The sequence below is a fragment of the Bombina bombina genome, chromosome 3, assembly GCF_027579735.1.
Source record: "Bombina bombina isolate aBomBom1 chromosome 3, aBomBom1.pri, whole genome shotgun sequence".
NCBI lineage: Eukaryota > Metazoa > Chordata > Amphibia > Anura > Bombinatoridae > Bombina > Bombina bombina.
The window spans coordinates 824,507,747-824,534,635 of record NC_069501.1 but is presented as its reverse complement, the minus strand read 5'-3'; the positions used below and the strand labels follow the sequence as shown (position 1 = coordinate 824,534,635).

General features: G+C 40.2%; 1 protein-coding gene across 2 annotated transcripts in view; it reads left to right on the top strand.

Moving 5' to 3' along the window:
- ARHGEF7 (Rho guanine nucleotide exchange factor 7) overlaps positions 1–26,889 on the top strand; it is a 657,452-nt gene that overhangs the window by 307,495 nt on the left and 323,068 nt on the right. For both annotated transcript variants that reach the window (XM_053707777.1, XM_053707776.1), the window contains exon 6: positions 4,592–4,680. In XM_053707777.1, coding sequence (XP_053563752.1) covers positions 4,592–4,680 — 89 coding nt within the window. The remainder of the gene's footprint in view (positions 1–4,591; positions 4,681–26,889) is intronic.

Sequence of the window (26,889 nt, the reverse complement as noted above, 5' to 3'; positions counted from 1 at the left end):
TTTGCCAAATTTTACAAATTTGATACTTTTGCTTCTTCTGAGGCTATTTTTGGGAGAAAGGTTTTGCAAGCCATGGTGCCTTCCGTTTAGGTAACCTGATTTGCTCCCTCCCTTCATCCGTGTCCTAAAGCTTTGGTATTGGTTCCCACAAGTAAAGATGACGCCGTGGACCGGACACACCAATGTTGGAGAAAAAAGAATTTATGCTTACCTGATAAATTACTTTCTCCAACGGTGTGTCCGGTCCACGGCCCGCCCTGGTTTTTTAATCAGGTCTGATGAATTATTTTCTCTAACTACAGTCACCACGGTACCATATGGTTTCTCCTATATATATTTCCTCCTGTCCGTCGGTCGAATGACTGGGGTGGGCGGAGCCTAGGAGGGACTATATGGCCAGCTTTGCTGGGACTCTTTGCCATTTCCTGTTGGGGAAGAGAATATCCCACAAGTAAGGATGACGCTGTGGACCGGACACACCGTTGGAGAAAGTAATTTATCAGGTAAGCATAAATTCTGTTATCTAAGGGGTAACAAAATAGAATTCAAAACTTTTCCTCCCAGAGGCAGATTCCACCTCTCAAGATTATCTGCAGTCCAGGTAAATAGAGAGGCATTCTTGAACTGCATTCAGGACCTTTTCTCTCTAAGAGTGATTGTTCCAGTTCCACTACGGGAACAGTGTCGGGATTTTATTCATATCTCTTTGTGGTTCCCAAAAAAAGGGATCTTTTCGACCCATTTTAAATCTGAAGTATCTCAACAAATTTCTCAGAGTACCGTCCTTCAAAATTGAAACCATTCATTCCATTCTTCCTTTGTTCCAAGAGAGTCAGTTCATGATGACCATAGACCTGAAGGATGCGTATCTTCATGTTCCCATCCACAGAGATCATCACTAATTCCTGAGATTCGCTTTTTTAGACTATCACTTTCAGTTTGTGGCTCTTCCATTTGACATTGCTACAGCTCTCAGAATTTTCTGAAAGCTCCTGGGGGCTCTCTTGGCAGTGGTCAGGTCTCAGGGAATTGCAGTGGAGCCGTATCTGGACAACATATTGGTTTCAACAAGCAAACTCTCATACAGAGATCTTGTTGTCTTTTCTACGTTCCCACAGAAGGTAAGTGAATCTGGAAAAGAGTTCTCTTGTTCCAGCTACAAGGATGGTTTTCTTAGGAACCATAATTACAGAAGTCAGAAAATCCAAAATTCTCTCCTCTTGCCTCTCTTTACAGTCTACTGTTCGGCCATCAGTGGCTCAATGTATGGAGTTAATTGGTCTGATGGTCACTTCCATGAACATCACTCCCTTTGCTCGATTCCATTTGAGAGCTCTGCAATTATGCATGCTCAGACAATGGAACAGAGACCATTCGGATCTATTTCAGAGGATAGATCTAAACCAGTCCTGTGGTGGCTTTCTCAGGAGCATCTGTCTCAGGACACATGCTTCCGGAGACCTTCCTGGGCGATTGTGACCACGGACGCCAGCCTGCTAGGCTGGGGAGCAGTCTGGGACTCATTAAAGGCTCAGGGACTATGGACTCAAGAGTAGTCTGCTCTCCCCATAAACATCTTGGCGTTGAGAGCGATTTACAATACTCTGATGGCATGGCCTCAATAGTCCTTAGCCTGGTATATCAGGTTCCAGTCGGACAACATCACTTCAGTTACTTACATCAACCACCAGGGAGGAACTTGTAGTTCCTTAGCCATGAAGGAGGTGGCTTGGATTATTCAGTGGGCGGAAGCTCACAATTGTTGTCTATCTGCCATCCACATTCCAGGAGTGGACAACTGGGAGGCAGATTTCCTTAGCAGACAGACTTTTCATCCCAGGCAGTGGGCTCTCCATCCGGAGGTGTTCTCCAGGTTAATACTCAAGTGGGGGGTGCTAGAGTTGGATCTGACGACGTCTCGGCTCCCAAGCCTGTTACTCGTAAAATTTACCATAAGGTATGGCGTAAATACCTTTATTGGTGTGAATCGAAGGGCTACTCTTGGAGTAGGGTCAGGATTCCTAGAATTTTTTTTTTCTTTTCTCCAAAGTCTGGCGAAAGGATTGTCAGTCAGTTCTCTGAAATGTCAGATTTCTGCATTATCTATTCTTTTACATACGCGTCTGGCAGATGTGCCAGATGTTCAATCTTTTTTTTCAGGCCCTGGTCAGAATCAGGCCTGTGTTTAAACCTGTTGCTTTTCCTTGAAACCTTAACCTTGTTCTTAAAGTTTTGCAGCAGGCTCCGTTTGAGCCCATGCATTCCATAGATATTAAGTTGTTAACTTGGAAGGTTTTGTTTCTTATTGCTATCTCTTCTGCTTGGAGAGTTTGAGAAATTTCGGCTTTGAAGTGTGATTTGCCTTACCTTATCTTTCATGTAGATAAGGCAGTTTTTTGTATTAAATTGGGTTTTCTCCCTAAAGTGGTTTTGGATAAAAATATTAATCAGGAAATTGTTGTTCCTCCTCTCTGTCCTAATCCTTCTTCCCTTAAGGAACGTTTGTTGCACAACTTGGATGTTGTGCGTGCTCTAAAATTCTACCTTCAGGCGACTAAGGATTTTCGCCAGTCTTATGCCCTGTCTTTTTGTTTCCCAGGAAAGCGTAAGGGTCAGAATGCTACTTCTACTTCTCTTTCCCTCTGGTTGAGAGGTATAATTCGTTTTGCTTATGAGACTGCTGGTCAGCAGCCTCCTAAGAGAATTACAGCTCATTCCACTAGGGCTGTCTCATCTTCTTGGGCGTTTTCATAAATAAAGCTTCTGTGGAACAGATTTGCAAGGCTGCAACTTGGTCCTCTGCATACTTTTTCCAAATTTTATAAATTTGATACTTTTGTCTCGGCTGAGGCCTCTTTTGGTTCTTCAAGCGGTGGTGCCTTCTGTTTAAGTCTGCATGTCTTGGCATTCCGTGTCCACTAGCTTGGGTATTGGTTCCCACTAGTAATTGGAATGACGTTGTGGACTCTCAATTTCTTAGGAAAGAAAACAAAATTTATGCTTACCTGATAAATTTCTTTCTTTCCGGATATGGAGAGTTCACGACCCCTCCCTTAATTAAGAAAGTTATTTTTGACTAAACCTCAGGCACCTCTACACCTTTGTGTTTTTCCTTTTTCCATTCCCTTCATTCGAATGACTGGGGATTATTGGTAGGGGAGTGACACTTAAAGGGACACTGAACCCAAATTTTTTCTATCGTGATTCAGATAGAGCATGACATTTTAAGCAACTTTCTAATTTACTCCTATTATCAAATGTTCTTCATTCTCTTGGTATCTTTATTTGAAATCCAAGAATATAAGTTTAGATGCCGGCCCATTTTTGGTGAACATCCTGGGTTGTTCTTGCTGATTGGTGGATAAATTCATCCACCAATAAAAAAGTGCTGTCCAGAGTTCTGAACCAAAAAAAAAAAAAAAAAGCCTAGATGCCTTTTTCAAATAAAGATACCAAGAGAACGAAGAAAAATTGATAATAGGAGTAAATTAGAAAATTGCTTAAAATTGCATGCTCTATCTGAATCACAAAAGAAAAAATGTGGGTTCAGTGTCCCTTTAACAGCTTTGCTGTGGTGCTCTTTGCTTCCTCCTGCTGGCCAGGAGAGATATTCCCACTAGTAATTGGAATGACGTCATATCGGTAAAGAAAGAAATTTATCAGGTTAGCATAAATTTAGTTTTTATTCCACATTTAGAAATTCACTATTGAAAAAATTGTTAATGCTTGATGAAGTAATACCCAAGCATAGTTAAACTGCACCAATAAACAAACTACTCAAACACTATAGACCTTTATTTTATTGCTACAACACAGTGCTGTTAATGTTATTAATAAGAACAATAAGTGCTAAAGTACAGCACTAGCAAAACAAAGAATACAAGCCTTCCGTAAAAGTTGCAGATAAACGCATGGTATTCTAAAAGCAAAGAATGATAAAACTTAAAGTGCCATAAAGCAGGTTGAGATATGTTCATATCCTAAAAGGGCTAATTAATTAAAAATAGTTTGCATAAAAAATATGTTTAAAAATTGCTGGCAAGTATTTTAAAATAATTTTCAAAATTAGGCAAAAATACTTGCATAGCCATGTTGTCTGGAGCACTGTGCTCCACCCCCTTATCAGTGTTTAGACACATGCATTGTATTTCAATTGAGTTCATAGTTTCTAAGCATGCTCCAGCAGATAATCCCTGTTCGCTTTTGCATTCTACCAAAAAAAATAGATATCGATACAGCCATAGGAGCAAAAGCTTCAAATACAAAGCAAAAAAGATGTTTTATTTTGCGCATGTAGGAATATGTTTTAAAAAAAATAAAAAAAAATATATATATATATATATATTAAAATTTTACACTTTAAATTTTTACAAAATATTAGGTCTACGATATGTTTGCATTGCATAATCCTGCAATATTAGTCATTTTAATTTTTAAACTAATTCCTTTGCATATTTGTCATTGTATGATTTTAATGATTGGTATGGTTGACTTACATTATAACAGTGCTAGTTTTAATTTGCTTTAAAAGCATTTAATAATCTTAATTCCTCTCAATAACCTTTTATTTGTATTTTTGCTTTCTTTTTAGAAAAGCCAGTGTCTCCAAAGTCTGCCACCCTGAAGAGTCCTCCAAAGGGATTTGACACATCAGCAATAAACAAAAGCTACTACAATGTGGTGAGTAGTATATATATAGTATCTCACAAAAGTGAGTACACCCCTCACATTTTTGTAAATATTTTATTACATCTTTTCATGTGACAACACTGAAGAAATGACACTTTGCTACAATGTAAAGTAGTGAGTGTACAGCCTGTATAACAGTGTAAATTTGCTGTCCCCTCAAAATAACTCAACACACAGCCATTAATGTCTAAACCATTGGCAACAAAAGTGAGTACGCCCTTTAAGTTGAAATGTCCAAATTGGGCCCAATTAGCCATTTTCCCTCCCTGGTGTCATGTGACTCGTTAGTCTTACAAGGTCTCAGGTGTGAATGGGGAGCAGGTGTGTTTAATTTGGTGTTATCGCTCTCACACTCTCTCATACTGGTCACTGGAAGTTCAACATGGCACCTCATTGCAAAGAACTCTCTGAGGATATGAAAAAAGAATTGTTACTCTACATAAAGATGGCCTAGGCTATAAAAAGTTTGCCAAGACCCCTGAAACTTTGTGTGTGTATATATATATAGATATATATATAGAGAGAGTGAGATATATATATAGATAGATAGAGATAGAGATATATATATAGATAGATAGAGATAGAGATATATATATAGATAGATAGAGATAGAGATATACTGTATATATATATATACACACACACACACAAACATAGTACTTCATGTGTGTTGTGCCATATATATGTTGATCTCATATGTTTATTTTTAATTTGGACCTTAGTGCAAAGCTTAAAACATAGCATTTTATGAATACAATGTGCTTCTGTTGCAGCAAAAATGAAAAATCTTAACTATTTCATTTTTTTCCCATGAAAGATTTAAAGCTTTTTTGATCTAAAAAATGGGAAAGCAATAAGGGTTCCAAAAAATAAAAAGAAAGAATGGGGAAAATGATTGGCACAAACCATAAATTACACAGGTTAAATGTACATAATCTACAGATATATAATCCAAATAATAACATTGAGAATAGCAATTAAAATATAAATCATCTCAAGTAATAATGACACAGTTTGTGATAACCGGCACAATGTTAGCAATGGCTTAATGGTAAGAGAAAAGTATTGTGTGGGTCTGCAGTCATTATTTTAGACCAAATAAACAAGATAAAAGTGCTAACAATATAATTATGAGGTTCCAAATGTAGGAGTAGCCAAGAAAATATGACTGTATTACACTTTACGGAATATTACAAAAGAGGAACAGATTATTTCTTCTGTTATGTGTGATCAGTCCACGGGTCATCATTACTTCTGGGATATAACTCCTCCCCAACAGGAAATGCAAGAGGATTCACCCAGCAGAGCTGCATATAGCTCCTCCCCTCTACGTCAGTCCCAGTCATTCTCTTGCACCCAACGACTAGATAGGATGTGTGAGAGGACTATGGTGATTATACTTAGTTTTTATGACTTCAATCAAAAGTTTGTTATTTTAAAATAGCACCGGAGCGTGTTATTACTTCTCTGGCAGAGTTTGAGGAAGAATCTGACAGAGATTTTTACTATGATTTTAACCGGAGTCGTTAAGATCATATTGCTGTTCTCGACCATCTGAGGGAGGTAAAGGCTTCAGATCAGGGGACAGCGGGCAGATGAATCTGCATTGAGGTATGTGGCAGTTTTTATTTTCTGAATGGAATTGATGAGAAAAGCCTGCCATACCGTTAAAATGACATGTATGTATACACTTCAGTATTCTGGGGATGGTATTTCACCGGAACTACTCTGTTAAAGGTCATTAATCCTTTTAATAACTATTCTCATGTTAAACGTTTTTGCTGGAATGTAGAATCGTTTAACTTTGCTGAGGTACTGTGTGAATAAATATTTGGGCATTATTTTCCACTTGGCAGTTTTTTTTTTTTTTTTTTGCTTTAATTGTGACAGTTTCGTTTCTCTTCACTGCTGTGTGGGAGAGGGAGGGGCCGTTTTTGGCGCTCTTTGCTACGCATCAAAAAATTCCAGTCAGTTACTTTTATATTTCCTGCATGATCCGGTTCATCACTGACAGATCTCAGGGGTCTTCAAACTTCTTTGAAGGGAGGTAAATTCTCTCAGCAGAGCTGTGAGAATCCTTATAGTGACTGTGAATAAAAACGTTGTTTTATTTTCTTATGTACAAACTTAATTAGTGTTGTTTTTACTAATGGGAACAAACCTTTGCTAAAAGATTGTGTTGTTTTAAAGTTTGATGCTATAACAGTTTTTCAGTTCATTATTTCAACTGTCATTTAATCGTTAGTACCTCTTTGAGGCACAGTGCGTTTTTTTGCTAAAAAAGATTATAACCAAGTTGTAAGTTTTTTTGCTAGTGTGTTAAACATGTCTGACTCAGAGGAAGATATCTGTGTCATTTGTTCCAATGCCAAGGTGGAGCCCAATAGAAATTTATGTACTAACTGTATTGATGCTACTTTAAATAAAAGTCAATCTGTACAATGTGAACAACTTTCACCAAACTGCGAGGGGAGAGTTATGCCGACTAACTCGCCTCACGCGGCAGTACCTGCATCTCCCGCCCGGGAGGTGCGTGATATTTTGGCGCCTAGTACATCTGGGCGGCCATTACAGATAACATTACAAGATATGGCTACTGTTATGACTGAAGTTTTGTCTAAATTACCAGAACTAAGAGGCAAGCGTGATCACTCTGGGGTGAGAACAGAGTGCGCTGACAATGCTAGGGCCATGTCTGATACTGCGTCACAGCTCGCAGAGCATGAGGACGGAGAGCTTCATTCTGTGGGTGACGGTTCTGATCCAAACAGATTGGACTCAGATATTTCAAATTTTAAATTTAAATTGGAGAACCTCCGTGTACTACTAGGGGAGGTCTTAGCAGCTCTCAACGATTGTAACACCGTTGCAATACCAGAGAAACTGTGTAGGTTGGATAAATACTTTGCGGTACCGGCGAGTACTGACGTTTTTCCTATACCTAAGAGACTAACTGAAATTGTTACTAAGGAGTGGGATAGACCCGGTGTGCCGTTCTCACCCCCTCCAATATTTAGAAAGATGTTTCCAATAGACGCCACCACTAGGGACTTATGGCAAACGGTCCCCAAGGTGGAGGGAGCAGTTTCTACTTTAGCTAAGCGTACCACTATCCCGGTGGAGGATAGCTGTGCTTTCTCAGATCCAATGGATAAAAAATTAGAGTGTTACCTTAAGAAAATGTTTGTTCAACAAGGTTTTATATTACAACCCCTTGCATGTATCGCGCCGATTACGGCTGCGGCAGCATTTTGGATGGAGTCGCTTGAAGAGAACCTTAGTTCCTCTACGCTAGACGACATTACGGACAGGCTTAGAGTCCTTAAACTAGCTAATTCTTTCATTTCGGAGGCCGTAGTACATTTAACCAAACTTACGGCTAAGAACTCAGGATTCGCCATACAGGCACGCAGGGCGCTGTGGCTAAAATCCTGGTCAGCTGATGTTACTTCTAAGTCCAAATTACTTAATATACCTTTCAAGGGGCAGTCCTTATTCGGGCCCGGTTTGAAAGAAATTATCGCTGACATTACGGGAGGTAAGGGCCACGCCCTACCTCAGGACAAGGCCAAAGTTAAGGCTAGACAGTCTAATTTTCGTCCCTTTCGGAATTTCAAAACAGGAGCAGCATCAACCTCCACTGCACCAAAACAGGAAGGAGCTGTTGCTCGTTACAGACAAGGCTGGAAGCCTAACCAGTCCTGGAACAAGAGCAAGCAGGCCAGGAAACCTGCTGCTGCCCCAAAGACAGCATGAACCGAGAGCCCCCGATCCGGGACCGGATCTAGTGGGGGGCAGACTCTCTCTCTTCGCCCAGGCCTGGGCAAGAGATGTTCAGGATCCCTGGGCACTAGAGATCATATCTCAGGGATACCTTCTAGACTTCAAATTATCTCCCCCAAGAGGGAGATTTCATCTGTCAAGGTTGTCAACAAACCAGATAAAGAAAGAAGCGTTTCTACGCTGCGTACAAGATCTGTTAACAATGGGAGTGATCCATCCGGTTCCGCGGTCGGAACTAGGACAAGGGTTCTACTCAAACCTGTTCGTGGTTCCCAAAAAAGAGGGAACTTTCAGGCCAATCTTAGATTTAAAGATTCTAAACAAATTCCTAAGAGTTCCATCGTTCAAAATGGAAACTATTCGGACAATCCTACCCATGATCCAAGAGGGTCAGTACATGACCACAGTGGATTTAAAGGATGCTTACCTTCACATACCGATCCACAAGGATCATCACCGGTATCTAAGGTTTGCCTTCTTAGACAGGCACTACCAGTTTGTAGCTCTCCCATTCGGATTGGCTACGGCTCCAAGAATCTTCACAAAGGTTCTGGGTGCCCTTCTGGCGGTACTAAGGCCGCGAGGGATTTCGGTAGCTCCATACCTAGACGACATTCTAATTCAAGCTTCAAGCTTTCAAACTGCCAAGTCTCATACAGAGTTAGTTCTGGCATTTCTAAGGTCGCATGGATGGAAAGTGAACGAAAAGAAGAGTTCTCTTTTTCCTCTCACAAGAGTTCCATTCTTGGGGACTCTTATAGATTCTGTAGAAATGAAGATTTACCTGACAGAGGACAGGTTAACAAAGCTTCAAGATGCATGCCGTGCCCTTCATTCCATTCAACGCCCGTCAGTAGCTCAATGTATGGAGGTGATCGGCTTAATGGTAGCGGCAATGGACATAGTACCTTTTGCACGCCTACACCTCAGACCGCTGCAATTGTGCATGCTAGGTCAGTGGAATGGGGATTACTCAGATTTGTCCCCTACTCTGAATCTGAATCAAGAGACCAGAAATTCTCTTCTATGGTGGCTTCATCGGCCACACCTGTCCAGGGGGATGCCATTCAGCAGGCCAGACTGGACAATTGTAACAACAGACGCCAGCCTACTAGGTTGGGGCGCTGTCTGGAATTCTCTGAAGGCTCAGGGACTATGGAATCAGGAGGAGAGTCTTCTTCCAATAAACATTCTGGAATTGAGAGCAGTTCTCAATGCCCTTCTGGCTTGGCCCCAATTAACAACTCGGGGGTTCATCAGGTTTCAGTCGGACAACATCACGACTGTAGCTTACATCAACCATCAGGGAGGGACAAGAAGCTCCCTAGCAATGGTGGAAGTATCAAAGATAATTCGCTGGGCAGAGTCACACTCTTGCCACCTGTCAGCAATCCACATCCCGGGAGTGGAGAACTGGGAGGCGGATTTCTTGAGCCGCCAGATTTTTCATCCGGGGGAGTGGGAACTTCATCCGGAGGTCTTTGCCCAAATACTTCGACGTTGGGGCAAACCAGAGATAGATCTCATGGCGTCTCGCCAGAACGCCAAACTTCCTCGCTACGGGTCCAGATCCAGGGATCCGGGAGCGGTTCTGATAGATGCTTTGACAGCACCTTGGAAATTCGGGATGGCTTATGTGTTTCCACCCTTCCCGCTGCTTCCTCGATTGATTGCCAAAATCAAACAGGAAAGAGCATCAGTGATTCTAATAGCGCCTGCATGGCCACGCAGGACTTGGTATGCAGATCTAGTGGACATGTCATCCTGTCCGCCTTGGTCTCTACCTCTAAGACAGGACCTTCTGATACAGGGTCCATTCAAACATCAAAATCTAACTTCTCTGAAGCTGACTGCTTGGAAATTGAACGCTTGATTTTATCAAAACGTGGTTTTTCTGAGTCAGTTATTGATACCCTGATACAGGCTAGGAAGCCTGTTACCAGAAAAATTTACCATAAAATATGGCGTAAATACCTATACTGGTGCGAATCCAAACGTTACTCCTGGAGTAAGGTTAGGATCCCTAGGATATTGTCTTTTCTACAAGAAGGGTTAGAAAAGGGTTTATCAGCTAGTTCATTAAAGGGACAGATTTCAGCTCTGTCCATCTTATTACACAGGCGTCTGTCAGAAAATCCAGATGTCCAGGCTTTTTGTCAGGCTTTAGCTAGGATCAAGCCTGTGTTTAAAGCTGTTGCTCCGCCATGGAGTTTAAACTTAGTTCTTAACGTTTTACAGGGTGTTCCGTTTGAACCCCTTCATTCCATTGATATAAAATTGTTATCTTGGAAAGTTCTGTTTTTAATGGCTATTTCCTCGGCTCGAAGAGTCTCTGAGTTATCAGCCTTACATTGTGATTCTCCTTATCTGATTTTTCACTCAGACAAGGTTGTTCTGCGTACTAAACCTGGGTTCTTACCTAAGGTAGTCACTAACAGGAATATCAATCAAGAGATTGTTGTTCCATCCTTGTGCCCAAATCCTTCTTCAAAGAAGGAACGTCTTCTACACAATCTAGATGTAGTTCGTGCCCTCAAGTTCTACTTGCAGGCAACTAAAGATTTTCGCCAAACTTCTTCCCTGTTTGTCGTTTATTCTGGACAGAGGAGAGGTCAAAGAGCTTCCGCTACCTCTCTCTCTTTTTGGCTTCGTAGCATAATACGCTTAGCCTATGAGACTGCTGGACAGCAGCCTCCTGAAAGAATTACAGCTCACTCCACTAGAGCTGTGGCTTCCACTTGGGCTTTTAAGAATGAGGCCTCTGTTGAACAGATTTGCAAGGCTGCAACTTGGTCTTCGCTTCATACTTTTTCCAAATTTTACAAATTTGATACTTTTGCTTCTTCGGAGGCTATTTTTGGGAGAAAGGTTCTTCAGGCAGTGGTTCCTTCTGTATAATGAGCCTGCCTATCCCTCCCGTCATCCGTGTACTTTTGCTTTGGTATTGGTATCCCAGAAGTAATGATGACCCGTGGACTGATCACACATAACAGAAGAAAACATAATTTATGCTTACCTGATAAATTCCTTTCTTCTGTTGTGTGATCAGTCCACGGCCCGCCCTGTTTTAAGGCAGGTAAATATCTTTTAAATTATACTCCAGTCACCACTTCACCCTTGGTTACTCCTTTCTCGTTGATTCTTGGTCGAATGACTGGGACTGACGTAGAGGGGAGGAGCTATATGCAGCTCTGCTGGGTGAATCCTCTTGCATTTCCTGTTGGGGAGGAGTTATATCCCAGAAGTAATGATGACCCGTGGACTGATCACACAACAGAAGAAAGGAATTTATCAGGTAAGCATAAATTATGTTTTTTAATTTGGTACCCAGTGTAGTTTTGAAGCAAGTAATGCCATTATTATAGTAGATTGACAGCTCATAAATTAGACCTCATCTTAAAGGGACATTATACACTCTTTGCATAAATGTTTTGTAGATGATCTATTTATATAGCCCATAAAGTTTTTAAAAAAAAATAAATGTATAGTTTTGCTTATTTTTAAATAACATTGCTCTGATTTTCAGACTCCTAACCAAGCCCCAAAGTTTTACGTGAATACTGTCAGCTACCTTCTCCAGCTTTCTCCTATTTGTATAAAGGGTCTTTTCATATGCAAAAGAAGGGGGAGGGGGGAGTGTCTAATTTGCCACTTGCAGTGGGCTTTCCAGCTACCTTTTCAACAGAGCCAAACTGACAGCTTCTAAGTAAGTTTTTAAACAGTTTTATACAGGGAGTGCAGAATTATTAGGCAAGTTATTTTGAGGATTAATTTTATTATTGAACAACAACCATGTTCTCAATGAACCCAAAAAACTCATTAATATCAAAGCTGAATAGTTTTGGAAGTAGTTTTTAGTTTGTTTTTAGTTATAGCTATTTTAGGGCGATATCTGTGTGTGCAGGTGACTATTACTATGCATAATTATTAGGCAACTTAACAAAAAACAAATATATACCCATTTCAATTATTTATTTTTACCAGTGAAACCAATATAACATCTCAACATTCACAAATATACATTTCTGACATTCAAAAACAAAACAAAAACAAATCAGTGACAATATAGCCACCTTTCTTTGCAAGGACACTCAAAAGCCTGCCATCCATGGATTCTGTCAGTGTTTTGATCTGTTCACCATCAACATTGCGTGCAGCAGCAACCACAGCCTCCCAGACACTGTTCAGAGAGGTGTACTGTTTTCCCTCCTTGTAAATCTCACATTTGATGATGGACCACAGGTTCTCAATGGGGTTCATATCAGGTGAACAAGGAGGCCATGTCATTAGATTTTCTTCTTTTATACCCTTTCTTGCCAGCCACACTGTGGAGTACTTGGACGCGTGTGATGGAGCATTGTCCTGCATGAAAATCATGTTTTTCTTGAAGGATGCAGATTTCTTCCTGTACCACTGCTTGAAGAAGGTGTCTTCCAGAAACTGGCAGTAGGACTGGGAGTTGAGCTTGACTCCATCCTCAACCCGAAAAGGCCCCACAAGCTCATCTTTGATGATACCAGCCCAAACCAGTACTCCACCTCCACCTTGCTGGCGTCTGAGTCGGACTGGAGCTCTCTGCCCTTTACCAATCCAGCCACGGGCCCATCCATCTGGCCCATCAAGACTCACTCTCATTTCATCAGTCCATAAAACCTTAGAAAAATCAGTCTTGAGATATTTCTTGGCCCAGTCTTGACGTTTCAGCTTGTGTGTCTTGTTCAGTGGTGGTCGTCTTTCAGCCTTTCTTACCTTAGCCATGTCTCTGAGTATTGCACACCTTGTGCTTTTGGGCACTCCAGTGATGTTGCAGCTCTGAAATATGGCCAAACTGGTGGCAAGTGGCATCTTGGCAGCTGCACGCTTGACTTTTCTCAGTTCATGGGCAGTTATTTTGCGCCTTGGTTTTTCCACACGCTTCTTGCGACCCTGTTGACTATTTTGAATGAAACGCTTGATTGTTCGATGATCACGCTTCAGAAGCTTTGCAATTTTAAGAGTGCTGCATCCCTCTGCAAGATATCTCACTATTTTTGACTTTTCTGAGCCTGTCAAGTCCTTCTTTTGACCCATTTTGCCAAAGGAAAGGGAGTTAATAATAATTATGCACACCTGATATAGGGTGTTGATGTCATTAGACCACACCCCTTCTCATTACAGAGATGCACATCACCTAATATGCTTAATTGGTAGCAGGCTTTCGAGCCTATACAGCTTGGAGTAAGACAACATGCATAAAGAGGATGATGTGGTCAAAATACTCATTTGCCTAATAATTCTGCACACAGTGTACTGGATTTTTATATCAGTATCTGTGCATCTTATTCTTTATAGTAGTGTCTATTACATGCAGTTATATGAAAATAAGTGTATACTGTCCCTTTAAGCATTGTGTGCAGGGCTAGACTAAACATCTCCAGAAGTATATAAATAAAGAGGAATCTGTTCAAAGGAGGGCTACTAAAATGGTACAAGATCTAAAAATAAAACTTACAAAGATTAAATTACCTAAATATGAATAGCTTAGAGGAGGGAAGGGAAAGATACTATATAATACTTTGAAGTATACTGCAAAACGGCTGAGCCTGAAAGTATTTTCGCAAAAATGCAGCACCAGAACAAGGGGTGAGTATCTCATGTTAAAGGGTAGAAGGTTTAGAAATAATTTTCTTTACAGAAAGGGTGGTTGATTAATCGAATAAACTTCCATTAGAGGTGGTAAAGACTGGGACTTAGAGAATGCCTGAGATAAGCATAAGGCAATCCTTATTGGCTAATTAAGCTTAGGAAATATGGGCAGACTTGCCAGCCCATTGTTTTTACCTGCTATCAAAATCTGTGTTTCTATGCAAGATATGATAGATAGTAGAAGAAATGTGTAGAGTAGAAAGTAGTCTGAGTGGGAGGGAACCATATGCCTGCCAACTGCAGAAGCACAAGCATACTGTCATAAGATTGAGAAACATCTGTATATATGTATATGGTTGTTTATACTTAAGCTGCAGGGGTTAGAGCGCTGGGTTAATATTATTTCTATATATGTTGTGTTCTGTTCCTGCGTATGCAGATTATGCTCCTACTGTATTAGATTGACATATGAAAAAATGACTTGACATCCTCTTTATATGTGTGAAATATAGATTTAATTTGCTCTCCCCTCCCAAATATCCCTCAGGTAGGATGTATACGCAATGCTTTGATGAATGCAAATGTATTTAAAGTATTGTAAACACATTTTGCAGCAGCCGCTGTGTCACACTTGATCCCCCATGTAATTGATTGCTGTGTGCCATTGATAAAGTTGAGCTGTGTATTATTCCTTTTTTCTTTTGCTCAGAATTTTTTTTTAATTGTATCTAACAACTGTGAATAACAGATGAATCACATCTTGGCAACTACGAGTCAGCATAGGTTTCTTTGCCAGTTTTCATTCATAAATATTTTCAGATTTGTGATACCACTGTGGTCCTAGATTTCTGTTTATTTTTTGTTGAAAGATGAGAAATCCTTTTACCTTGAAGCATTGGTACCTGCACAGACAAACCTGTTAAGGGGCATCAGTTGACGGCCTTGGGTAGAAACAGACTAAACCAAAATAACTGCCACACTTTAAACTAGTTAAAGGGACAGTCTACTCCAGAATTGTTGTTATTTTTAAAAAAATATATAATCCCTTTATTACCCATTTTACAGTTTTGCATAACCAACACAGTTATATTAATACACTTTTTACCTCTGTGATTACCTTGTATCTAAGCCTCTGCAGACTGCCCCCTTATCCAAGTTCTTGTGACAGAAATGCATTTTAGCCAATCAGTGCTGACTCTTAAATAACTCCTCTGGGTGAGCACAATGTTAGCTATATGAACCACATAAACTAGCACTGTCTAACTGTGAAAAACTGTCAACATGTACTGAGATAAGACGTGGTTTTTAACAGATTAGAAATAAGTTTGAGCCTACCTAGGTTTAGCTTTCAGCAAAGAGTACATGCAAAGTTGATGATAAAAGTAATTTGGAAAGTTGTTAAAAATTGCATACCCTATCTGAATCATGATAGTTAATTTTGAATAGACTATTATTTTAAGGTGTATTTTTCTACTTTTAGTAATCAACTGTTAACTTTCCAGTGGCATTATGGGAAATTGTGGGACATTCATTCAATTTGCAATGCTTACATGTCTATTTATCATAACAAAGTCATATGAATGAATTTCCCTAGATCCATTGAAAAGGCTTTTGTTGGTCACATACCACCAATGTTGATAATGTTCCGTTTTTTTGCAGTTGTGGTCTCGATTTTGTTGGAGTTGGAGGGCTAGATATATGCAATATATTGGAATAACATAGTTATACACCTATTTATTTTTCAGCATACACCATCTCCAAACAACAAATCTGGATTTCAATTTATTTCAAAATATTTTATCTTTTTAGATTGCATTAATATATTTAGAAAAAAATAAATAAAAAAATTGAATTTTGTCTTGTGGCTTGATGGATATATTTCCACTCCCCCTGTACCATGTGATAGCAATCAGCCAATCACAAATGCATATACGTATAGTCTGTGAGTTCTTGCACATGCTCAGTAGGAGCTGGTGACTCAAAAAGTGTAAATATAAAAGACAAAATTGGAAAGTTGTTTAAAGTTACATGCTGTAATATGCCAATAGTAGGCAACCCTCAATTTCAAGCGGGTCTTAATCTGTCTCCTTTCCAGAGATGGGAGGCACTAGGTTTGGGAAAAATGTATCAAATGTTGGATTTTGAAAGGAAATGCATAAAAACTTTTGATACCCTAAGAGAGGAGTTCAAACTATCCCATAAAGAGTTCTTTGCCTACCTTCAAGTAAGACACTTTGTCCTAAACTTAGTTGATAAATTTGGCTGGACTTGGTCACTAGGAAATATAGAGAAATGGCTAATCTTAGCTAAAAATGGCTTAATGTCAGTTTCCCCCATATATCGAGACCTAAATTCTCCAAAAGGCAACTCCAGCTTGGAAAAAATACTCAATAAGTGGGCGGTGGCTCTATCGCAGAACTTGGGGGATATTAAATTAATCCAATATTCACTATCTGAAGTCTCAAGAATCACTCTCTCCTCATCATGGAGAGAATCACATATAAGATTATTACTTATGACCTATTTTACTCCTGAAAAAGCTATGCGATGCAGGAACACTGAATTCAATCGATGTCCTAGATGTTCCTTACCATCGGCCAATCTTCTACATATGATGTGGAATTGTCCAAAAATCCAACAGTTTTGGCTGAAGGTACAATATTGGCTTAATACACTAGGAATTCTCCCCTTGACCCTCTTGCCAGCACACATTATATTTCTATGGAAAGAACCGGAAGATCGAGTAGTAAACACTAAAATAGTTAACTTAGCTGTTTTAGCAGCAAGATACTTAATTTTTAAGAAATGGAAGAATAGGACAGCCCCCAGTATCCAAGAGGTTAAAAACTGCCTTAAAAAACAATGTATTCTGGAACAAATAGACACCAATCTGGAAGATGAAGGGGATATTATTTTGTTTTTCAGAAAGTGGTCGGTTTTTATTAGATCTCTTCCCTTGAATGAAATTGACAGCTTAATATACCCATTCAGAAATACTGAATTGGTTTTGCTCGGTCTCTGGTAATCTTAATTTATTTTTTTAATTTTATATTTTTTTTTTTTTTTTTTTTTTTTTTTTTTTTCTGTTATTGTCTGTCTTGTTGAGTGTTGTAATGGCTTTGTCGAAATGTAATTGTCTTTTGTCAAGGGGGGGAATACAAAAAATGGAAAAATTGTATCTCAACAGTTAATGACGAAGTTCGAGGAGTACTAGATTGAAACCATATGTTAAGATTAACAAGGGCTGAAAGCCCTTAAACTTTACAGAAGAGATTTATTCTTTTCTTATTATTTTTTCTTGTGTTCTTCTGTTATTGTTTTTCACTGTTTTATATATTGGGCATATCAAGATATGAAATGTATATGATTGTTTGGTTTCTAATTATTTGTTTTGTTCTCCTTTCATGCTGTTTCCACTGAAATTATACGAAATCTTATTATGTCTGTTGAAATACAACAATAAAAAAAAAAAAAATAAAAAAAAAAAGTTACATGCTGTATCTGAATCTTGAAAATTTAATAAAACCTGAGTGTCCCTTTAAGACTGAATTTGAAACTGAATTGTGAGTGTATTTGATAATATTCATGCTAGGTCACCATTCCATGCCGTCCGAACAATGCTGGGCTTTAACGCCGTTAGGACGGCATGGAACGTCTTATCATATACGGTGTACTGCAGCTTCCCCCTTTGACGTAGGAAAGGATCGGCTTGAAGGGTGTGCCTAGCAGTGTAGGCAGTTCCCCATCATCTGATCCCAGCCATGAAATCACGTGATCACATAGACTATCGCGTGATTTAAAGGGACACTGAACCCAATTTTTTAATTTGTAATTCAGAAAGAGCATGCAATTTTAAGCAACTTTCTAATTTACTCCTATTATCAATTTTTCTTCGTTCTCTTGCTATCATTATTTGAAAAAGAAGGCATCTAAGCTTTTTTTTGGTTTCAGTACTCTGGACAGCACTTTTTTATTGCTGGATGAATTTATCCACCAATCAGCAAGGACAACCCAGGTTGTTCACCAAAAATGAGCCGGCATCTAAACTTACATTCTTGCATTTCAAATAAAGATACCAAGAGTATGAAGAAAATTTGATAATAGGAGTAAATTAGAAATTTGCATAAAATGTCATGCTCTATCTGAATCACGAAATTAAATTTTTGGGTACAGTGTCCCTTTAATTTTTACTAATAGTGTTTACATTAGAACTTTTGCTCTGTTGTGAACACTATTGCACAGCCACAAAGGGGTTAAGCATATTTTTAGGCCTGAAAAACTGAGGTAAAAGCAGTTTCATTTAAAGGTAAATTCCAGCCAAAACTAGAATGCATACGGCTGCATTTGAATTTTGAAAGTAAGCATTATTTCTATACACATGTATTTGCAAAAATGCTTCTAGTAAAAGCTATAGTTGTTTCAAGAGTATACTTAAAGTGAAAGTCAATCCTAGCATTGTACAAACGCTAGGATTGACTATTGAAACAAATTAAGGGGACATTTTCACCTCTTAGCCAATAGCCGTGCAGTAAATCTGGCTTGGCGCCCATGGGAGCCGGATTTACAGCACAGCTATTGGCTAAGAGGTGAAAATGTCACCTCTTAGCAAATTTTTTTTTAGCTGTAGCAGCTATGGAACGGTGATCGATTGAAACAAAGGCTCTTTCTCCAACATAGGTGTGTCCGGTCCACGGCGTCATCCTTACTTGTGGGATATTCTCTTCCCCAACAGGAAATGGCAAAGAGCCCAGCAAAGCTGGTCACATGATCCCTCCTAGGCTCCGCCTACCCCAGTCATTCTCTTTGCCGTTGTACAGGCAACATCTCCACGGAGATGGCTTAGAGTTTTTTAGTGTTTAACTGTAGTTTTTATTATTCAATCAAGAGTTTGTTATTTTAAAATAGTGCTGGTATGTACTATTTACTCTGAAACAGAAAAGAGATGAAGATTTCTGTTTGTAAGAGGAAAATGATTTTAGCAACCGTTACTAAAATCGATGGCTGTTCCACACAGGACTGTTGAGAGGAATTAACTTCAGTTGGGGGAACAGTGAGCAGACTTTTGCTGCTTGAGGTATGACACATTCTAACAAGACGATGTATTGCTGGAAGCTGTCATTTTCCCTATGGGATCCGGTAAGCCATTTTTATTATAAGACAGTAAATAAGGGCTTCACAAGGGCTTTTTAAGACTGTAGACATTTTTTGGGCTAAATCGATTCATATATAAACATATTTTATTCTCCATAGCCTTGAGGAATTATTTTAATCTTGGGAATTTTGTAAAATAACCGGCAGGCACTGTATTGGACACCTTATTCTCTAGGGGCTTTCCCTAATCATAGGCAGAGTCTCATTTTCGCGCCTGTATTGCGCACTTGTTTTTGAGAAGCATGACATGCAGATGCATGTGTGAGGAGCTCTGATACATAGAAAAGACTTTCTGAAGGCGTCATTTGGTATCGTATTCCCCTTTGGGCTTGGTTGGGTCTCAGCAAAGCAGATACCAGGGACTGTAAAGGGGTTAAATATAAAAACGGCTCCGGTTCCGTTATTTTAAGGGTTAAAGCTTCCAAATTTGGTGTGCAATACTTTTAAGGCTTTAAGACACTGTGGTGAAATTTTGGTGAATTTTGAACAATTCCTTCATACTTTTTCGCAATTGCAGTAATAAAGTGTGTTCAGTTTAAAATTTAAAGTGACAGTAACGGTTTTATTTTAAAACGTTTTTTGTACTTTGTTATCAAGTTTATGCCTGTTTAACATGTCTGAACTGCCGGATAGACTGTGTTCTGAATGTGGGGAAGCCAAGGTTCCTTCTCATTTAAATAGATGTGATTTATGTGACACAAAATTTAGAGAAAATGATGCCCAAGATGATTCCTCAAGTGAGGGGAGTAAGCATGGTACTGCATCATCCCCTCCTTCGTCTACACCAGTCTTGCCCACACAGGAGGCCCCTAGTACATCTAGCGCGCCAATACTCCTTACTATGCAACAATTAACGGCTGTAATGGATAATTCTATCAAAAACATTTTAGCCAAAATGCCCACTTATCAGCGAAAGCGCGACTGCTCTGTTTTAGAAAATACTGAAGAGCATGAGGACGCTGATGATATTGTTTCTGAAGGGCCCCTACACCAGTCTGAGGGGGCCAGGGAGGTTTTGTCTGAGGGAGAAATTTCAGATTCAGGGAAAATTTCTCAACAAGCTGAACCTGATGTGATTACATTTAAATTTAAGTTGGAACATCTCCGCGCTCTGCTTAAGGAGGTGTTATCCACTCTGGATGATTGTGAGAATTTGGTCATCCCAGAGAAACTATGTAAAATGGACAAGTTCCTAGAGGTCCCGGGGCCCCCCGAAGCTTTTCCTATACCCAAGCGGGTGGCGGACATTGTAAATAAAGAATGGGAAAGGCCCGGTATACCTTTCGTCCCTCCCCCCATATTTAAAAAATTGTTTCCTATGGTCGACCCCAGAAAGGACTTATGGCAGACAGTCCCCAAGGTCGAGGGGGCGGTTTCTACTCTAAACAAACGCACCACTATACCCATAGAAGATAGTTGTGCTTTCAAAGATCCTATGGATAAAAAATTAGAAGGTTTGCTTAAAAAGATGTTTGTTCAGCAAGGTTACCTTCTACAACCAATTTCATGCATTGTCCCTGTCACTACAGCCGCGTGTTTCTGGTTCGATGAGCTAGAAAAGGCGATCACTAGTAATTCTCCTTCTTATGAGGAGATTATGGACAGAATCCGTGCTCTCAAATTGGCTAATTCTTTCACCCTAGACGCCACTTTGCAATTGGCTAGGTTAGCGGCGAAAAATTCTGGGTTTGCTATTGTGGCGCGCAGAGCGCTTTGGTTAAAATCTTGGTCAGCGGATGCGTCTTCCAAGAACAAATTGCTTAACATTCCTTTCAAGGGGAAAACGCTGTTTGGCCCTGACTTGAAAGAGATTATCTCTGATATCACTGGGGGCAAGGGCCACGCCCTTCCTCAGGATAGGTCTTTCAAGGCCAAAAATAAACCTAATTTTCGTCCCTTTCGTAGAAACGGACCAGCCCCAAGTGCTACGTCCGCTAAGCAAGAGGGTAATACTTCTCAAGCCAAGCCAGCCTGGAGACCAATGCAAGGCTGGAACAAGGGAAAGCAGGCCAAGAAACCTGCCACTGCTACCAAGACAGCATGAGATGTTGGCCCCCGATCCGGGACCGGATCTGGTGGGGGGCAGACTCTCTCTCTTCGCTCAGGCTTGGGCAAGAGATGTTCTGGATCCTTGGGCGCTAGAAATAGTCTCCCAAGGTTATCTTCTGGAATTCAAGGGGCTTCCCCCAAGGGGGAGGTTCCACAGGTCTCAATTGTCTTCAGACCACATAAAAAAACAGGCATTCTTACATTGTGTAGAAGACCTGTTAAGAATGGGAGTGATTCACCCGGTTCCATTAGGAGAACAAGGGATGGGGTTCTACTCCAATCTGTTCGTAGTTCCCAAAAAAGAGGGAACGTTCAGACCAATCTTAGATCTCAAGATCCTAAACAAGTTTCTCAAGGTTCCATCGTTCAAAATGGAAACCATTCGAACAATTCTTCCTTCCATCCAGGAAGGTCAATTCATGACCACGGTGGATTTAAAGGATGCGTATCTACATATTCCTATCCACAAGGAACATCATCGGTTCCTAAGGTTCGCATTCCTGGACAAGCATTACCAGTTCGTGGCACTTCCGTTCGGATTAGCCACTGCTCCAAGGATTTTCACAAAGGTACTAGGGTCCCTTCTAGCGGTGCTAAGACCAAGGGGCATTGCAGTAGTACCTTACTTGGACGACATTCTGATTCAAGCGTCGTCCCTTCCTCAAGCAAAGGCTCACACGGACATTGTCCTGGCCTTTCTCAGATCTCACGGATGGAAAGTGAACGTAGAAAAGAGTTCTCTATCTCCGTCAACAAGGGTTCCCTTCTTGGGAACAATAATAGACTCCTTAGAAATGAGGATTTTTCTGACAGAGGCCAGAAAAACAAAACTTCTAAACTCTTGTCAAATACTTCATTCTGTTCCTCTTCCTTCCATAGCGCAGTGCATGGAAGTAATAGGTTTGATGGTAGCGGCAATGGACATAGTTCCTTTTGCGCGCATTCATCTAAGACCATTACAACTGTGCATGCTCAGTCAGTGGAATGGGGACTATACAGACTTGTCTCCGACGATACAAGTAAATCAGAGGACCAGAGATTCACTCCGTTGGTGGCTGTCCCTGGACAACCTGTCACAGGGGATGAGCTTCCGCAGACCAGAGTGGGTCATTGTCACGACCGACGCCAGTCTGATGGGCTGGGGCGCGGTATGGGGACCCCTGAAAGCTCAGGGTCTTTGGTCTCGGGAAGAATCTCTTCTACCGATAAACATTCTGGAACTGAGAGCGATACTCAATGCTCTCAAGGCTTGGCCTCAGCTAGCAAAGACCAAGTTCATACGGTTTCAATCAGACAACATGACGACTGTTGCGTACATCAACCATCAGGGGGGAACAAGGAGTTCCCTGGCGATGGAAGAAGTGACCAAAATCATTCAATGGGCGGAGACTCACTCCTGCCACTTGTCTGCAATCCACATCCCAGGAGTGGAAAATTGGGAAGCGGATTTTCTGAGTCGTCAGACCTTACATCCGGGGGAGTGGGAACTCCATCCGGACATCTTTGCCCAAATTACTCAACTGTGGGGCATTCCAGACATGGATCTGATGGCCTCTCGTCAGAACTTCAAGGTTCCTTGCTACGGGTCCAGATCCAGGGATCCCAAGGCGACTCTAGTAGATGCACTAGTAGCACCTTGGACCTTCAAACTAGCTTATGTATTCCCGCCGTTTCCTCTCATCCCCAGGCTGGTAGCCAGGATCAATCAGGAGAGGGCATCGGTGATCTTGATAGCTCCTGCGTGGCCACGCAGGACTTGGTATGCAGACCTGGTGAATATGTCATCGGCTCCACCATGGAAGCTACCTTTGAGACGAGACCTTCTTGTTCAAGGTCCGTTCGAACATCCGAATCTGGTCTCACTCCAACTGACTGCTTGGAGATTGAACGCTTGATCTTATCAAAGCGAGGGTTCTCAGATTCTGTTATTGATACTCTTGTTCAGGCCAGAAAGCCTGTAACTAGAAAAATTTACCACAAAATATGGAAAAAATATATCTGTTGGTGTGAATCTAAAGGATTCCCTTGGGACAAGGTAAAAATTCCTAAGATTCTATCCTTTCTTCAAGAAGGATTGGAGAAAGGATTATCTGCAAGTTCCTTGAAGGGACAGATTTCTGCCTTGTCTGTGTTACTTCACAAAAAGCTGGCAGCTGTGCCAGATGTTCAAGCCTTTGTTCAGGCTCTGGTTAGAATCAAGCCTGTTTACAAACCTTTGACTCCTCCTTGGAGTCTCAATTTAGTTCTTTCAGTTCTTCAGGGGGTTCCGTTTGAACCCTTACATTTCGTTGATATTAAGTTATTATCTTGGAAAGTTTTGTTTTTGGTTGCAATTTCTTCTGCTAGAAGAGTTTCAGAATTATCTGCTCTGCAGTGTTCTCCTCCTTATCTGGTGTTCCATGCAGATAAGGTGGTTTTACGAACTAAACCTGGTTTTCTTCCGAAAGTTGTTTCTAACAAAAACATTAACCAGGAGATAGTCGTGCCTTCTTTGTGTCCGAATCCAGTTTCAAAGAAGGAACGTTTGTTGCACAATTTGGATGTTGTTCGCGCTCTAAAATTCTATTTAGATGCTACAAAGGATTTTAGACAAACATCTTCCTTGTTTGTTGTTTATTCTGGTAAAAGGAGAGGTCAAAAAGCAACTTCTACCTCTCTCTCTTTTTGGATTAAAAGCATCATCAGATTGGCTTATGAGACTGCCGGACGGCAGCCTCCTGAAAGAATCACAGCTCATTCCACTAGGGCTGTGGCTTCCACATGGGCCTTCAAGAACGAGGCTTCTGTTGATCAGATATGTAAGGCAGCGACTTGGTCTTCACTGCACACTTTTACCAAATTTTACAAGTTTGATACTTTTGCTTCTTCTGAGGCTATTTTTGGGAGAAAGGTTTTGCAAGCCGTGGTGCCTTCCATTTAGGTGACCTGATTTGCTCCCTCCCTTCATCCGTGTCTTAAAGCTTTGGTATTGGTTCCCACAAGTAAGGATGACGCCGTGGACCGGACACACCTATGTTGGAGAAAACAGAATTTATGTTTACCTGATAAATTACTTTCTCCAACGGTGTGTCCGGTCCACGGCCCGCCCTGGTTTTTTAATCAGGTCTGATAATTTATTTTCTTTAACTACAGTCACCACGGTATCATATGGTTTCTCCTATGCAAATATTCCTCCTTTACGTCGGTCGAATGACTGGGGTAGGCGGAGCCTAGGAGGGATCATGTGACCAGCTTTGCTGGGCTCTTTGCCATTTCCTGTTGGGGAAGAGAATATCCCACAAGTAAGGATGACGCCGTGGACCGGACACACCGTTGGAGAAAGTAATTTATCAGGTAAACATAAATTCTGTTTTCTACATGAACTATCTTATACTTCATGAATGAAAGTCACCTTTATTTGTTTCAATAGTCAATCCTAGTGTTTGTACAACGCTAGGATTGACTTTCACTTTAAGTAGGTTCCATGCACCAACACCTCATTTTCTCATAAAGCTTACGGTGCATGTATCATCTGATAATGACTCAATTTGCATTATTGGCATGATACAAGCCCCACTGACTCTCTGAACAGCTGCAGTATTTAAGAACATCTATCTATGATTCACATGCATGTGCAGAGAAAAAAGCTAGCACTAAAACAATGATGACTTTTACTAGAAGCATTTTGACCAGTATATGTAAATATGTTTCTAACCAGAGATATAATTCATGCTTCTGTGTACATGCACAGCAGATAGTGATAGAGAATAAAGCTCTCTGTTTACCATGATGTTGTGCAAGTAGAGATCCCATGGTAATCTTCTCTAGCTTAGTTTTGATGTTAACATTGTAGTTGTAACTGTAATTGAAAGTAGCTAGAGGCTTCTTGTAAGCTTGGTATTTGTAAGTGCAACCTGTCTAAAATCCTCTGACATCATCATTTTTGGCATAACCTTCGGTTATGGTTACTCAAAGGAGGTAGCAAAGAATATTTTTGCCTCCATTAGTTTCCTGTACTTGCAGGAAAGACTTGTCATTAATCAAGCAGCTTTGCCTGTCTACTATGTACAATAGCATGCAAAAACATATAGAATGATTATCCTGATGTGCTCTGGGGTTACTGAATTTCCAGCTTTGCAAATCCTTTAGTAGTGTAACCTTTGTAGTTATCTCCATGTCTGTACAGCAGTGATGATTAGAACAATACATATAAAAAACATTCTGTAGTTTGTAACGTTAAACTCTGTGACATGTTTTTGTAGCATTGCACCTTTAGTTGTTCTCAGTGTGTCTTTCATATGTTTTTACTTTTATAGTTTTACCTCAAGTCTTATAAAAATATTTCCCTGTCTCCCATCTGTGCTATTGACAAACACTCACCGGTAGCACTTGTGTGCTAGGTATGAGGTTTTGGCTTTTTTTTTTTTTTAACTCCTTCCTACTTTTCACCTTTTTATCCTGAGGTGCGATAGCCATCTTAGAAGTGATTAGAGAAGCAGTAAAGGACTTTTGCCGTCTAATATAAACATTAAGCTTTTCCAAACATAAGAGGGCACTTAAAAGGGCACTGTACTGTATATTTGTACGCTCCCTTTATGTGTTCTAGTGACTTGTTATATCAGCCGCAGAGTAAACAATGGTTGGAAGTTCATGCAAGTGAAATAGCTGGTTTTGCTTGTAAAAACCATAAATACTTTTCAATGCCAAAGTATTGGCCTTTGTGTATATAGAGAGAAAGATACGATGCATACATGTACTTCCTGCAGGATTGGTTCCTTTTGTATGTATATAACCTTGAGAACAATAAGTGATGCTTTCAATGAACAAAACCAGTTATTTCAAATATATAAATGAGCAATTTTGTGTATGTTTAATACTCTGCAGCAGGTTTTAGACACCAAAAATGCATTGAAGGAACACTAAAGTCATAATTCACATAGAGCATGCATTTTTAAACAACTTTCCAATTCACTTCCATTATGAAAATGAGCACAATCTTTTTATACCCACACTTTCTAGGGCACCAGCAATAATTCAGTGTATAGGTATATTTATTGCGGGGTTGACTGATAGCTGTCACGTGGTGTGGGAGGAAGGAAAACTGACTGGCATTTGTTAGAAAATAAACTGTTATTTGAAATTCAGACTAAGGGCTTATTCATCTAAAGCTCTCTGCTCTGGTGAGATTTTACAAACAGTCTCATCAGTACTGCGAGGTCCCTTTAAGAGCTTGAGAACTGTTTAGCTATACGGGGTTCTGGATGTGAAGTAGAGACACATACTTTGCAATACAATGCTCAAAAAAGACTCCAAAGATTTTGTTTCCTCTCCAGCAAGTTTTTGATTATCAGGCCCTAACATTTAGAAAATATCCACAGTAAACAACCTGACAACAATTGCATTCCTCTGGCTTTGAACAGCTAGGAAGGGAAACCATTCCTGTCCTTAAATTGCACTTTGAACTTTTTCCACTTGTAAATTACCTACCAAAATCACAGTTTGCTATTTCATGATGTACTATAGACAGCATTATAAAGGAATATTATGGGTTAATAAAAATGTATTCTACCCATACAGTGAATACACAAGATAGTTGTGTGTGTTAATTTAAAA